Source organism: Haematobia irritans, chromosome 4, assembly GCF_050003625.1.
Source record: "Haematobia irritans isolate KBUSLIRL chromosome 4, ASM5000362v1, whole genome shotgun sequence".
Lineage (NCBI taxonomy): Eukaryota > Metazoa > Arthropoda > Insecta > Diptera > Muscidae > Haematobia > Haematobia irritans.
Genome location: NC_134400.1, coordinates 132,499,058 through 132,515,847, shown reverse-complemented (window position 1 = coordinate 132,515,847; position 16,790 = coordinate 132,499,058). Strand labels below are relative to the sequence as shown.

At 30.6% G+C, this 16,790-nt stretch overlaps 1 protein-coding gene across 3 annotated transcripts in view; it reads left to right on the top strand.

Moving 5' to 3' along the window:
• The window catches only part of Pka-R1 (protein kinase, cAMP-dependent, regulatory subunit type 1), a 219,637-nt gene that overhangs the window by 114,553 nt on the left and 88,294 nt on the right, over positions 1-16,790 (top strand). Inside the window, exon 1 of one of the 3 annotated variants that reach the window (XM_075308385.1) lies at positions 1,530-1,829. The exons of the other annotated variants lie outside the window; for them this stretch is intronic. Coding sequence (XP_075164500.1) covers positions 1,824-1,829 — 6 coding nt within the window. The 5' untranslated portion in view covers positions 1,530-1,823. Of the gene's footprint in view, positions 1-1,529; positions 1,830-16,790 lie in introns of those variants that run through there. 3 annotated transcript variants of the gene reach the window in all.

Genomic DNA, 16,790 nt, shown 5'->3' with positions numbered 1-16,790 from the left:
GCGTCGTTGACGGGCGCCGAGCAGGACGAGTATCGTCATTAACCTATTCACGGCCTTCCTTAAACCGGATATACCATATGAGACTCGTTAAACGCAAACTCAACATTTCAAATGTCCTTGAGCATTTGCAGTGTGGCTGATATGAATTGCAAACAACATCAGGTTGTTATCATTTCTCAACCGATCGCCTGATAGCTGACAAATATATTCCAGTGACAGTTCATTTTATTGTTTACAAGTTTACAAAAGCATATTGATCTACTGCATTCAAAAATGAATGACCTGTTCCTGTATATCGAACGAAAGCTTTCTTTCGTATTTCATATGAAAGACAATTGATTTTGATTTTCCTCTATTTCCAAAGGCAAGTCACTTCATATTTTGTTATCGAGTAGAAAACGAACATTGTTAAAATTTAAATGAATTCTCAAGCCAACAAAAATAATCATTTTTGATAATCAATGTATTCTTGTACAAACGAAAAAATAGAGAAACCAAAATTCGAGTGACTGGTTTCATTCAAATGCGGCTTTGTTTGGTAAAATAGAAACAGGGTAAAAGTTATTCGTGATGGAATTCAAGCGTGATAGTGTGATTGCTTTATATTTGGCTGGAAATTCATAAGTTGATTTTCTCCGATGAGCAGCTAGTCCAAATTGAGCAGTTTGCGAACAAATAATTTGATCGGGAGATCAACCAAGAATGGCTTTAAAAGGAGAACCTCCTTCGCTTCATTTCTACCACACTATGGTCACCAAAATCTTTGGATCTCAAGCCGTTGAACAGTGTCGATCATCTCCAGGCGGCAGGAATGGGTCAAAATACCGCAGACGGGAATGAATCAAAATACCACAGATCCACGTTCGTGCACTGTGTGATGGCCTGGCCGGCCGTTTCAAGGTCAAAATTTCGAACAAATTTGATGTTAATTTCGACATTCTTTATTTTTGATTGATAAAATTAAAAAATATCAGCCACCTTGTACACAGAAAAAAATAATTGTCACAAAATTAATTGATCCAATTAATTTTTAATTGAAATGTCTTCAATCACATCAATCACCAAAGTCAATTAAAAACTTAATTGATAGAATTAATTTTTGTTTCAATTAAAAAATTTGTTGCACCAATTAAATTTTTAATAGAATGTTTTTTAAAATTCAATTAAAATTTTAATTGGAAAAATTATGGTGATATTTTTTGGGCGTATTTGCATTAACTAAAAAATGTCATTCTATTCAAATTTCCAAAATTATTGATTTTGAAGCACTGTGCCCTGCCAATGATGGTGATGATGAAAATAGGGGCTGCCACCACAATTCAGCTAACTTGCCTTATATATCTCTGGGCTTAATAACCCATATTCCCTCCTGCCTTTTTTTAGACTTTTTTTTACATTTGTTTTTGTACAAAATATTTGCTTTTGTTGTTGGCACAGCATTTTGGCATCATCAGGAGGCGTCACAACTGCTGGGTAACTAAGTTAGCAATCATCATCGGTTTAGTTGCCAATCAAATTTCAACGAAACAAGACTTGGGCTTTGTGTCGTCGTCGGTGTTTTATATTTTCATAGTCGTCTATCACTCATTGCAATCTCTGAGTGTATGCAACTGTTGACGTTCGTGTGTGCGTGTGTGTGTTTTCGCATAGGTCTAGTAAACATTGTATTTTTTTGCAATTGCATTTTAGTGCCTGCCATAGTGCAGAGAGTTAAATGTCGATGAGATAAAGACTGTTACAAATTTCGGTTTTCCACAGACACATTTAAAAGAATTCTGCCGTCCATTTGCAATTTCTAATTCGTGCTTTCGTGTGCTGTCGTAATGCAAGTGAGTTGAGTATTTGTAAATGTGTGTGTTTCCACTCTTTCGCTCTCTCTCTTTCTCGAGTTCTACCCATGTTGTGTTATTTGCCCCCGGTATTTTGTGTGTGACCAAAGCGGGAATTAAATTAATTTGACAGCAAAAAAGGAAAAATCGGTCACCAGAGTGCTAGTAATTCGTGTCTCCCTCCCGGCAAGCAAGTTATACAATAAGTCTCGTTTTCATTTTCAAATGCTCCCATGTAACGCAACGTGCTAAAAAAAACCCCAAGTATGGTCTACTACTACAACTACTACTGCTACTGTCAGCAACAGTCGTCGTCAGTAGCCACCGTTTTGGTCTTGTTATGGATTTATATCGCCAATTCGTTTGAGAACTGATACAATAGTTTAACACTATTCCATTGTTTATTCTAATGTTTGTTTTCATATTTTGTTTCTATTGGAATTGATTCTGCTGCAGTAGCAATTCTGTGTGCTGCTATTCGATTATGATTGATTGTTTACCTTAGTTACGAGAAATTGGGGTGACGTATGATGAATTTGGTAAAATCAGTAGATGAATTAATATTTTGCTGCCAAATAATATTGGAGCGCATATTAAAATTGTGTGATTTTTTCCCAATGTTGAGAATTTATTTCGAAAACATTGTAACAAACTGGTCCATCTCTAGTCACTAATTTCCCCATCTTTCTGACCCCATACGGATACTGCGACGAAAACTGCAACTCGTCGTCTTATGACTCAATCCAATAATCGATCAAATTTTTGGCTTTCTCATGAGAACGAAAATGCTGATCAGCCAGATCATGCGTGAACAATGAGTGATCAAAAGCCCGAGGTTTTTGATAATTTATTAAAAGTTTTTTAATTAAAAATAGTCGTATACGTTGCACTTAACATATGTGGAAGTATTTTCATTGCATTTTATCAAAATACCAAGATGTGTTTCTCTAAATTTGGTATTAAATTAGCAATATTACAATTAAAATGTAATGCCAGTGGCTTAGCACTTGAAAACACCGGTTTTACTGGTCCACCGAAAGTGAGATTTTCACGAAAACCGACAATCGGCGTAAGAAGATAGACCGGTCCACCGGTTTTTAAACACTCTAGCGTATAACAGGTTGGCTGATAAGTCCCCGGTCTAACAAAGAAAAACACATTTTTTTTTTGTCAAAATTCGTTTTTATTATTCAACATAGTTCCCTTCAAGAGCGATACAACGATTATAACGACCTTCCAATTTTTTGATAGCATTTTGGTAGTACTCCTTCGGTTTTGCCTGAAAATAGGCCTCAGCTTCGGCGATCACCTCTTCATTGCAGCCAATTTTTTTTCCCAGCGAGCATCCTTTTGAGGTCTGAGCCAGACCTGGAGAATATGGTGGGTGGGGAAGCAATTCGAAGCCCAATTCATGAATTTTTGCCATCGTTCTCAATGACTTGTGGCACCGTGCGTTGTCTTGGTGGAACAACACTTTTTTCTTCTTCATATGGGACCGTTTTGCCGCGATTTCGACCTTCAAACGCTCCAATAACGCCATATAATAGTCACAGTTGATAGTTTGTCCCTTCTCAAGATAATCGATAAAAATTATTCCATGCGCATCCCAAAAAACACGAGTCCATTACATTGTCAGCGGACTTTTGAGTCTTTCCACGCTTCGGAGACGGTTCACCGGTCGCTGTCCACTCAGCCGACTGTCTATTGGACTCAGGAGTGTAGTGATGGAGCCATGTTTCATCCATTGTCACATATCGACGGAAAAACTCGGGTGTATTACGAGTTAACAGCTGCAAACACCGCTCAGAATCATCAACACGTTGTTGTTTTTGGTCAAATGTGAGCTCGCGCGGCACCCATTTTGCACAGAGCTTCCGCATATCCAAATATTGATGAATGCTATGACCAACACGTTCCTTTGATATCTTTAAGGCCTCTGCTATCTCGATCAACTTCATTTTACGGTCATTCAAAATCATTTTGTGGATTTTTTTTGATGTTTTCGTCGGTAACCACCTCTTTCGGGCGTTCACCGTCCTCCGTGCTCATTTCACCACGCTTGAATTTTGCATACCAATCAATTATTGTTGGTTTCCCTGGGGCAGAGTCCGGAAACTCATTATCAAGCCAAGTTTTTGCTTCCACCGTATTTTTTCCCTTCAGAGAACAGTATTTTATCAAAACTCGAAATTCCTTTTTTTCCATTTTTTTCACAATAACAAAAGTTGTTTCACAAAAGACTCTATCTCACAAACTAATTGACTTACAGACGTCAAATTTTGGCACGAATCATTTGAAGGTTGGTACTATATGAAAATAATATGCATTTAATACTAGTGACGCCATCTATGTGTCAGACCGGGCCTTATCAGCCAACCTGTTACGTGACAAGAAAATGTTATGGTTCACGATCATTGTTGTGACTCTCGCTGATATGAATGTGCTTGACCAAATATCGAGTGAGAGCCATGGACATAAACTCTTCGTGAATGTGCGTATTCGGAAAAATACGCTCTCGAAAATATTCCGGATCACGAACATAATAACGCTTACGAGTTGAATTCGCTTACGATTTTAATACTATGATGTTAAGAGTTTAATAACGTTCTCGATTTTAATCATGCTCATGTTTTCGGTCACATGCGATTCTAGAAATGATCCTATATGTAATAACCCTTACCTTATTAGTTTCGTCGACTCAGACTTGTTAACTTCATACGAAATATGCGACTCAATTTGAGTCACTAAAATTTTCGATTTTTCGTGAGTTACGAAATTTTTCGTGATTCGCACGAAATGTATGATCGTGAGTGTGTGTGAATAAGAGATTTTAAGCATTGTTCGTGCGTGAGTAGGGATTTTCTTTTAGTGAGTGTACGTGAGTTCTACCAAGTGTGAGTAAAATATTAATCACTGGTACACCTCCAATCAGAAGTAGGTTAGGTATGGTGGCAGCGCCATATTTAAGGCTCTTTTAGACGATTCAGTCCATTGTGATACCACAACGGTGAACTTCTCTCTTATCACACGCAAAGAAGGAATATGATTACTTCAAACTTGTTTCAAGAGCAAAATGTTATTTTTGTATGGTACATGGTCACCATGTTGTTACTTTCTCAAATATAACCTGCTTGCCGAAATCAGATACTTGATTTCTGAGAAAATAACATGGTTGGGAAAACCATGTTACATGGTCATCACCCAAAAATAACATTTTGCTCTTAAAACATGTTTGAGGTGATCATATTCCTTCTCTGGGTGCACTGAGTGCTACCCGATTCTATGTTAAGCTCAAGGCAAGGGACCTTTTTATAGCCGGGTCCGACCGTGGTCCCACATTGCAGTGAAACCACTTAGAGAAGCTTTGAAACACTCAGAAATGTCACCAGCATTACAGAGAGGGGATAATCCACCCATGAACCCATGACCCTGTGTATTTAAGGCGGGCATGCTAACCATTGCACCACGGTGGCTCCCCCAGAAGTAAGAATGTCTGGGCTACACGCAGAGAAGGAATATGATCACCTCAAACATGTTTCAAGAGCAAAATGTTATTTTTGTATGGTAACTATGTAACATGTTTGTCACTAAAATGTTATTTTCTCGTCAAATATAACCTGCTTGCCGAAATCAGGTGCATGCTTTCCGAGAAAATAACAGGTGATCATATTCCTTCTCTGGGTGTATATGGCGGGTATGGTAGGAATTTCCATTTTACTGTTTCCAAATAACTTTTTACGAGTCTTGCAACATGTTATACTTCTGGTCGTGCCTTTTAATAGTACACTTCAAATGTAACATGCGTCTCAATGTCAGTGAGTTACTAAAAACCTCATTTACCTGTATAAATCGTAAAAAACGTAGTAAATGTCAAAAAATACTTTCAAGATACTTAGATTTGATTTTAAACTATTTTTATACCTTGCGCCACACTGTGGAACAGGGTATTATAAGTTAGTGCATATGTTTGTAACACCCAGAAGGAGACGAGATAGACACATGGTGTCTTTGGCAATAATGCTCAGGGTCGGTCCCTGAGTCGATATAACCATATCCGTCTGTCCGTCCGTCCGTCCCTCCGTCCGTCCGTCTGTCTGTGAACACATTTTTGTGATCAAAGTCTAGGTCGCAATTTAAGTCCAATCGCCTTCAAATTTGGCACATGAACCTAATTTGGGTCAGAATAGAACCCTATTGATTTTGGAAGAATTCGGTTCTGATTTAGATATAGCTCCCATATATATCTTTCGCCCGATATGCACTAATATGGTCCCAGCAGCCAGAGTTTTATACCGATTTGTTTGAAATTTTGTACAAACATAACACTTAGTCGTATAGTCAAGTGTGCAAAATTTGATTGAAATCGGTTCAGATTTAGATATAGCTCCTATATATATCTTTCGCCCGATATGGACTAATATAGCCCTACAAGCCAGAGTTTTGGCCCAATTTGGTTGAAATTTTGCACAGAGAATATATTTAGCATTGTAGCTATGCGTGCCAAATTTGGTTGAAATCGATTCAGATATAGATATAGCTCCCATATATATCTTTCGCCCGATATGCACTTATATGGACCCAGAAGCCAGAGTTTTATCCCGATTAGCTTGAAATTTTGCACAAGGAGTACAATTGGTAGTATAGTCATGTGTGCCAAATTTGATTGAAATCGGTTCATATTTAGATATAGCTTCCATATATATTTGTCGCCCGATATGGACTTATATGGTCCCAGAAGCCAGAGTTTTGGCCCGATTTGGTTGAAATTTAGCACTAGGAGTACAATTAGTAATATAGTCATGTGTGCCAAATTTGATTGAAATCGGTTCAGATTTAGATATATCTCCCATATATATGTTTTTCTGATTTCGACAAAAATGGTCAAAATACCAACATTTTCCTTGTTAAATCGCCACTGCTTAGTCGAAAAGTTGCAAAAATTACTCTAATTTTCCTAAATTTTTAATACATATATATCGAGTGATAAATCATAAATAAACTTTTGCGAAGTTTCCTTAAAATTGCTTCAGATTTAAATGTTTCCCATATTTTTTTACTAAAATTGTGTTCCACCCTAGTGCATTAGCTAACTTAAATTTTGAGTCCATAGATTTTGTAAAAGTCTATCAAATTCTGTCCAAATCAAGTGATATTTAAATGTATGTGTTTGGGACAAACCTTTATATATAGCACCCAACACATTTAAAATTTAGATCTACAAAGTGGTGCAGGGTATAATATAGTCGGCCCCGCCCGACTTTAGACTTTCCTTACTTGTTTTTAATATTCTAAGGCATGAAAAGGCTATATTGAAGAATTTCTCGGCCAGGCCGAAGCTTATGTACCCTCCATCATGGATTGCGTAGAAACTTCTACTGAAGACTGTCATCCACAATCGAATTACTTGGGTTGCGGTAACACTTGCCGATGACAAGGTATCATAAAACTTCCTAACACCGTAATATATACCACATAGTCCATACGTAGTATATATTAAACTAAAAAAGACCGATTAAATACGTATATAATTAAGTTTAAAGTTTCTATAGAAATAAAATTTTGACAAAATAAAATTTTGACGACATTTTCTATAGAAGAAAAATTTGGAAAAAAATTTCTATAGAAATAAAATTTTAACAAAATTTTCTATAGAAAAAAATTTTGACAAAATTTTCTATAGAAATAAAATTTTTTATAGAAATAACATTTTGACAAAATTTTCTATAAAAATAACATTTTAGTAGAATATTTTTGGCTCGAGTGGCAACCATGAATATGAACCGATATGGACAAATTTTTGTGTGATTGGGGATCGGCTATATATAAGTATAGACCGATATAGACCAATTTTGGCATGGTAATTAGCGGCCTTATACTAACACCACGTTGCAAATTTCAACCGTATCGGATGAATTTTGCTCCCCCAAGAGGCTGCGGAGATCAAATCTGGGGAACGGTTTATATGGGGGCTATATGTAATTATGGACCGATATGGACCAATTTGTGCATGGTTGTTAGAGACCATATACTTACACCATGTACCAAATTTCAGCCGAATCGGATGAAATATGCTACTCTTATAGGCTCCGCAAGCCAAATCTGGAGGTCCGTTTATATTGGGGGCTATACGTAAAAGTAGACCGATATGGCCAATTTGCAATACCGTCCGGCCTACATCAATAACAACTACTTGTGCCAAGTTTGAAGTCGATAGCTTGTTTCGTTAGGAAGTTAGCGTGATTTCAACAGACGGACGGACGTAGCTAAAGAAGTTTTGTGGGTTTGTCATCTCCCCCCTACCAAAAACCATGCAGTGTTTCTTAAAACTATGATTATGTATTATTGAATTAAATATTCTGATTTCTTCCCTTCTACAAGAATTTATTTTTTCTCTTTTTGAGATATGTTCACAAAATTTTTTTAAATATTTGCTTTAAATTTATGACAGAAAAGAAGCGAAATAAATGGTCCTCATAATTGATGGTAAGAATTACTTCAATTATTCTTGTGATCCGCGATACATTTCTTCATATTTCGAAGCATGCATCGATACATTTCCAGATTTTTTCTATTTTAAAGTTCCCACTTGAACAATGTTTCAATTTGACTGACAATCAACGTGGCTATGTGACTGCGGACATTGTAGTTTTTGTAATACTGAAACTACCTTCCTTAATATGACTTGCTGACATGAATTACATACCAATCCGTACACTCAAAGAAGGGGGCACTAATGTCAACTTACCTTTAGTTTAGTTCATGAAAATTGGTTGATTTTAGTTAAATTTTGCTCAATGTGAGCAAATGTTCCTTATTTGAATAATTTTATGCTCACTTTAACGACGTGAACTAAAAATAAGAAAAAGGTTGTATGCAAATATAGTGTAAAATTTTACTAAAAAATAAAATAGTCCATATTTTCCTAAAATGGGAGAAGGTTGCTTAAATTTCATGTCTCTCAAATGAGTAAATTATACTAAACTTGCAGCTGTCTTGAACTTTGTACAGCACTAAAGAAATTTTAACAATTTTTAAATCCAACTTTTTCCTTCAACATATAAAATTTTTTTTAAACAAGAGGAAAAAAAATTATTATTTTTAATAAATTTTCTTCAATTTGACAAAAAGTAATAACATTTTTTGTAACCTATTGCAATTGGAAAACTATTTTAGATAGATTTTTCTAAAATAAACCTACATTTTCTTTCATGGTGGGTTCACTTGTTTTTTTTTTTTGCGTAGTACGGTTGGCTAACTAACTATTTTCAGAGTACTGAATTTTATTATTTTGAACGAAAACTCAAAAACAAAATCTTGATGAAGTTTTTTCCTTTATTTTCGAAGGAACTTTTTTTCTGGGTGTAACAGCTTGAACAACTAAGTGAAAATTCATTGATTTATACAAAAATTACAAAAACAAACAATATTAAAAATTCTTTGCGACAGTTTACAAAGATTTAACCCGCAAAGTTTTACTGATACTTTAATTAAGTGAACGTGTCTTCATGCCTCAATGACGATTTTACAAGAATACTGTTCAAATGGCAAACATTGTGAAATTGATCTTAGACAAACAGGCAAAAAAAAAATACAGCGCTGATGATGTACAACATTTTCCATACTCTTCCACTTAACCCAATTCTGATGCCCATCTCTAATAATAGCCATTAACAATACCAATATTTTAACATGAGTAGCAAAAAAAATGGAAAACTGGTAAAATAAAAACGTTAGGCGGGAAGAATATGTATGGCCATCATATTTATACTTGCTAATATAAACAATTTCCGTTCAATGATGATGGTGAAAAACTTCCCAATAAGCAAGTTATTATTAGTGAATCGTAGGGTTCATAGTTTACCCGGAAACAATAAAAGAAATTTCGGTACGTAAATTGAAAATATTTCAAACCGAACATTGGTAGCCACCTTGAGATAATGGTAAACTAAAGCTGTCAACGGTTAGGTTAGGTTAGGTATAGTGACAGTCCGATATTTTAATCCCACGTATACTATACACTAATAGAGAAAATTCCGCCCCAAAATCATGAACGGACAGTAACTAAATGAAACGGAACGTACACAAAAAATCACAACGGAATGTTCAGGGTTTCGTCCAGGGGCAATCACGATTTCATGAACGGTTTTAGTTTTTCTTTGGCCATGAAAAGTCTTAAAATAGTCGTTAATCATTCCAATGGCAACTCCGTTGGTGGTGCAATGTGCTAATCACGGTTGTCACTCGAGCCACAAATAATGTTCCAAAATTTGGAGAAAATTCTACCAAAAAAACTACCAAACAAAAAATCTTCTGTAGATTTTTTTTCAAAATTTTATTTCTATAGAAAATTTTGTCAAAATTTTATTTTTATAGAAATTTTTGTCGAAATTTTCTTTCTAAAGAAAATTTTGTCAAAAATTTTATTTCTATAGAAAATTTTGTCAAAATTTTATTTCTATAGAGAATTTTGTCAAAATTTTCTTTCTATAGAAATTTTTGTCAAAATTTTATTTCTATAGAAATTTTTGTCAAAATTTTATTTCTATAGAAAATCTTGTCAAAATTTTATTTCTATAGAAATTTTTGTCAAAATTTTATTTCTATGGAAAATTTTGTTAAAATTTTATTTCTGTAGAAAATTTTGTCAAAATTTTATTTCTATAGGAAATTTTGTAAAAATTTTATTTCTATAGGAAATTTTGTCAACATTTTATTTCTATAGGAAATTTTGTAAAAATTTTATTTCTATAGAAAACTTTCAAAATTTTATTTCTATAAAAAACACTTTGTGTTTCTATCGAAAATTTTGTCAAAATTTTATTTCTATAGACAATTTTGCCAAAATTTTGTTTCTATAGAAAATTTTGCAAAAATGTTATTTCTATATAAAATTTGTCAACATTTTATTTCTATAAAAAATGTTGTCAAAATTTTATTTCTATAGAAAAAATTTTCAAAATTTTATTTCTATAGAAAATTTTGTCAAATTTTTTTTTATAGAAATTTTTGACAAAATTTTATTTCTTTAGAAAATTTATTCAAAATTTTATTTCTGTAGACAATTTTGCCAAAATTTTATTTCTATAGAAAATTTTGTTAAAATTTTATTTCTATAGAAAATTTTGTCAACATTTTATTTCTATAGACAATTTTGCCAAAATTTTGTTTCTATAGAAAATTTTGCAAAAATGTTATTTCTATAGAAAATATGTCAACATTTTATTTCTATAAAAAATGTTGTCAAAATATTATTTCTATAGAAAAAATTTTCAAAATTTTATTTCTATAGAAAATTTTGTCAATTTTTTTTTATAGAAATTTTTGTCCAAATTTTATTTCTATAGAAAATTTTGTCAAAATTTTATTTCTATGGAAATTTTTGTCGAAATTTTCTTTCTAAAGGAAATTTTGTCAAAATTTTATTTCTATAGAAAATTTTGCCAAAAATTTATTTCTATAGAGAATTTTGTCAAAATTTTATTTCTATAGAAAATTTTGTCAAAATTTTATTTTTATAGAAATTTTTGTCAAAATTTTCTTTCTATAGAAAATTTTGTCAAAATTTTATTTCTATAGAAAATTAGTTCAACATTTAATTTCTATAGAAAATTTTGTCAAAATTTAATTTCTATAGAAAATTTTGTCAAAATTTTATTTCTGTAGAAAATTTTGTCAAAACTTTATTTCTGTAGAAAATTTTGTCAAAATTTCATTTCTATAGGAAATTTTGTCAACATTTTATTTCTATAGGAAATTTTGTAAAAATTTTATTTCTATAGAAAACTTTCAAAATTTTATTTCTATAAAAAACACTTTGTGTTTCTATCGAAAATTTTGTCAAAATTTTATTTCTATAGACAATTTTGCCAAAATTTTGTTTCTATAGAAAATTTTGCAAAAATGTTATTTCTATATAAAATTTGTCAACATTTTATTTCTATAAAAATGTTGTCAAAATTTTATTTCTATAGAAAAAATTTTCAAAATTTTATTTCTATAGAAAATTTTGTCAAATTTTTTTTTTATAGAAATTTTTGACAAAATTTTATTTCTTTAGAAAATTTATTCAAAATTTTATTTCTGTAGACAATTTTGCCAAAATTTTATTTCTATAGAAAATTTTGTTAAAATTTTATTTCTATAGAAAATTTTGTCAACATTTTATTTCTATAGACAATTTTGCCAAAATTTTGTTTCTATAGGAAATTTTTTCAAAATTTCATTTTTATAGAAATTTTTGTCAAAATTTTATTTCTATAGAAAATTTTGTCAAAATTTTATTTCTATAGAAAATTTTATGAAAATTTTATTTTTACAGAAATTTTTGTCAAAATTTTCTTTTCTAAAAAAAAAATTTGTCAAAATTTTATTTCTATAGAAAATTTTGTCAAAATTTTATTTCCATGGAAAATTTTGCCAAAATTTTATATCTATAGAAAATTTTGCCAAAATTTTATTTCTATAGAAAATTTTGTCAACATTTCATTTATGTAGTAAATTTTGTCAAAATTTTATTTCTATAGAAAATTTTGTCAAAATTTTATTTCTGTAGAAAATTTTGTTTCTATAGAAAATTTTTTAAAAATGTTATTTCCATAGAAAATTTTGTCAAAATTTTATTTCTATAGAAAATTTTGTGAAAATTTTATTTCTACAGAAAATGTCAAAATTTTATTTCAATAAAAAATTTTGTCAAAATTTTGTTTCTATAGAAAATTTTGTCAAAATTTTGTTTCTATAGAAAATTTTGTCAAATTTTATTTCTATAGAAATTTTTGACAAAATTTTATTTCTTTAGAAAATTTGTTCAAAATTTAATTTCTATAGAAAATTTTGTCAAAATTTTATTTCTGTAGAAAATTTTGTCAAAATTTTATTTCTATAGACAATTTTGTCAAAATTTTATTTCTATAGAAAATTTTGTCAAAATTTTATTTCTATAGAAAATTTTGTCAAAATTTTATTTCTATAGAAAACTTTTTCACAATTTGATTTCTATAAAAACATGTTGTGTTTCTATAGAAAATTTTGTCAAAATTTTATTTCTGTAGAAAATTTTGTCAAAATTTTATTTCTATAGACAATTTTGCCAAAATTTTGTTTCTATAGAAAATTTTGCCAATATTTTATTTTTATAGAAAATTTTGTCAAAATTTTATTTCTACAAAAAAACTTTTTGTGTTTCTATAGAAAATTTTGTCAAAATTTTATTTTATAGAAAATTTTGTCAAAATTTTATTTTTATAGAAATTTTTGTCAAAATTTTATTTTTATAGAAATTTTTGTTAAAATTTTCTTGCCTAAGAAAATTTTGTCAAAATTTTATTTTTATAGAAAATTTTTGTGTCAATATTTTATTTCTATAGACAATTTTGCTAAAATTTTGTTTCTGTAGAAAATTTTGCAAAAATTTTATTTCTATAGAAATTTTGCCAACATTTTATTTCTATAGAAAATTTTGTCAACATTTTATTTCTATAGAAAACATTTTCAAAATTTTATTTCTATAGAAAATTTTGTCAAAAGTTTATTTTTATAGAAATTTTTGTCAAAATTTTATTTCTTTAGAAAATTTGTTCAAAATTTTAGTTCTTTAGAAAATTTGTTCAAAATTTTATTTCTTTAGAAAATTTGTTCAAAATTTTATTTCTATCTCAGCAAAAACTGGGTAAGCACTAGTGATTCTTCTAGTAATAAACAAATTAATTGAAATTTGTTAATGAAATTAATTAATTTTTTAATCGAGTATTTTTTTATGCCGAATTAAAACTGTGATAGATTCTATAATTTTTGTGATTGAAGACTTTTCAATTTCAATTGGATCAATTAATTTCTTGATTGAATCAGAAAATTTTTTTTTTGTGTTTCTTTATTTGAATGATAGCATAATTTCTATTTGAAGTCGATTCTGTATTTGAAAATATAAATTGTAGTTAACACGTTTTTAAAGACATTTAATAGCACATGAAGAAAAGAGCTGACAAAACGAATAAACTCAAATTTGTCCTGAACAGCGTTGCACTGGTTTTCTATCCAGAACTCATCTCATCAGTTCAAATCGCGTCATTGATGCGAGATTGTATGTTGATAAAATGTCGTATCCTCGATTTGCAATAGCAAATTATTGTAATTAATTTGTCGAATAACATGAAACTAAAATTGACAAAGTGTCATAAATTATCAAAGCAGTATATATTTATTGCTATTTTAGCACAAAATTTAATATTTCACTTGTTTTCAAACAGCTGATGCCAGTATTGTATATTTTTTGACATGTAAACGGGTACTCTGTTTTCTTTTAGTTCGTCACAGCTTGGGAATCCAGAATTTAAAAAAAAAACATAACCTATAGTGAACTGCCAATAAAACAAAAATCATATTGGTTTTATGGTGTTTCCTTTTCTGAAAAAAGTGCTTTGCCGTCATTTTGTCTGTACAGAATGCGCATTTTTAAAATGTTACCAGCAACCTAAAAAAATGCTATCATTTCAGCGGGCAGAAAAGAATTCAAAGAAGGAAACAGGGCAATCACAGCACTCTCGTTTGTTGGCAGTGCTGAAAATGCCCGTAATTTGCCTCTATGCGTGGCACTATTTTCACAACAGAATTCGAAGCCTTTTCGCACTTTTGCCTGTTTTTTTTAGAAAAGAACCTAAAAAGTTCATTTTCCGGCCAAAATGCAAAAAAAGTGCGCATTTTTTCATAAGAAAAGAAAACGCCATTAGTTTCAGTCTGTCAGATATACCATTGCGAAATTGGTAATGCCTCTTGCCAGATACTGCCTTTGTTCAGCTATTTGGTTAGGTCATTGCATTTGTAACCACTAATTTCCATTAGTTTATTAAAATTTTCTAGATTAGGCGCTGCATTATGCCGTTGATACTGATTTTATTCACTCCAAAATCATGGAAAAGTCATTCATTAAGAAGTATTGGTATCATTCTTACTAAACCCACCAACACCATAAAGTATGTATGTGAAAGCCATTGTCTTGGTCGTAGGGATTGTAATGAGTATGAAAAAATCGAATTTTCCTTTTTTCGAAATTTCAAAAGTCGATATTTCGATTTTGAAAATTTTGCTTTTCGTTTTTTTTTCATTTTCTAAAGTTGACTTTTGTAAAAGTTAAGTTTTCTACTTTTTCAAAATTTTAAAAGGTCGACTTTTACAAATATCAGCAAATCGACGTTCCCACTATTTTACAAATTAGTCGACTTTAAACTATTCGATAGCAAAACGCGATTTTTGCGAAAGTCGACTTATTCTATGCTTGGTAAAGTTGATTTTTCGTTTTTGTCCCAAAATTTTAAAAGTCGATTTTTCATTTTCAGAATTTTAAAAATTCGACTTTCGACAAATGCAAAAGTTGGCTTTCCGACTCTTAAAATTTTTGTAAAAGAATATACTTTCAACCCTTGATAAAGTCGACTTTCCGACTCTTTCAAAAAGTCGACTTTTACAAATGTCAACTAGTCGACTGTCCCACACTGAAAGAATTCTCTTCGTTAATTTTACGAAGAATTCTTCATTAACTATTCTTCGTGAATTCTTCATTGAAACAACGAAATTTTCATTCATTGTCGTAAATTTTACGAAGCACATTTTACGAATATGCGAAATGTTTACGAAATATTCTACATTAACTTTTCTTCGAAATTGTTTCATTAAAACTACGTAAGAATTTCATAAAAAGTAAGATTTTTTTTTCGTAAAAAGTATGAAACAATTTCATAAAAAGAACGAAATGGTTTCATAAAAAGTACGAAAAATTTGTAAGAACTATTCTTCATAAAAAGGACAAAATATTTCGTACTTTTTTTTCTGTGGTTGTAAAACAATGACAAATTTTTTATTTTAGGGCAAAAACCTTAGTTGTTAGTACCTTTATTTTTTGTATTTATCTTCATAATTTATTATGATTTTAAATAATAATGACAAATTTCGTACGTTTAACGAAATTTTTCGTTGTTTTTACGAAGAAAATTCTTTCGGTGCACTCTTTTAAACTATTCGTCTTTTGACTATTTGATTTTTGCAAAAGTCAACATTTCGACTTTCTTTTCGAAATGTCGACTTTCTAGCATTCGACTATTACAAAGGTCAATGTTTCGACTTTCCGACTCTTTTAAACAGTTGAAAAAGTCGACTGTCGTCTATTCGACTACAAACCCCGACTTTTGGTAAAACTAGATTTTTCCTTTTTTGAATATGGAAAGTATAATTTTGACTATTTGATTTTTGGAAAAGTCAACATTTCGACTTTCTTTTCGAAATATCGACTTTCTAGTATTGGACTATTGCAAAGGTCAATTTTTCGACTTTCCGACTCTTTTAAACAGTTGAAAAAGTCGTCTATTCGACTACAAACCCCGACTTTTGGTAAAACTAGATTTTTCCTTTTTTGAATATGGAAAGTATAATTTTGACTATTTGATTTTTGGAAAAGTCAACATTTCGACTTTCTTTTCGAAATATCGACTTTCTAGTATTGGACTATTGCAAAGGTCAATTTTTCGACTTTCCGACTCTTTTAAACAGTTGAAAAAGTCGACTGTCGTCTATTCGACTACACGCTCACAAAAAATCGCTTCTGTAACATATACTCCCAAACATATTTTGCTTCAAGCATATAGATTTTTGGCTATTGCCCAAACATTTATATGTTTGATCTCTTCCAATATATAATATGTTTGAAAGCATATTGGTCTAAACAATATATGTTTGGGTAGTCAATTTCCAAACATTTTGTATTTTTGCATCCAAATTCAATAATGTTGTCTTCCAAAAAACAATATGTTATTATGTGAACATATAATATGTTTGGAAGCATTTTGCACCCAAAAATATTATATGCTTAAAAAAAATTCTCCCAAACAATATTGTTCTCAAAATTTTATTTATTTATTTATTTATTTACAATCATAATGAATTATGAAAATAAACAGGTAATATAGGTGCTAA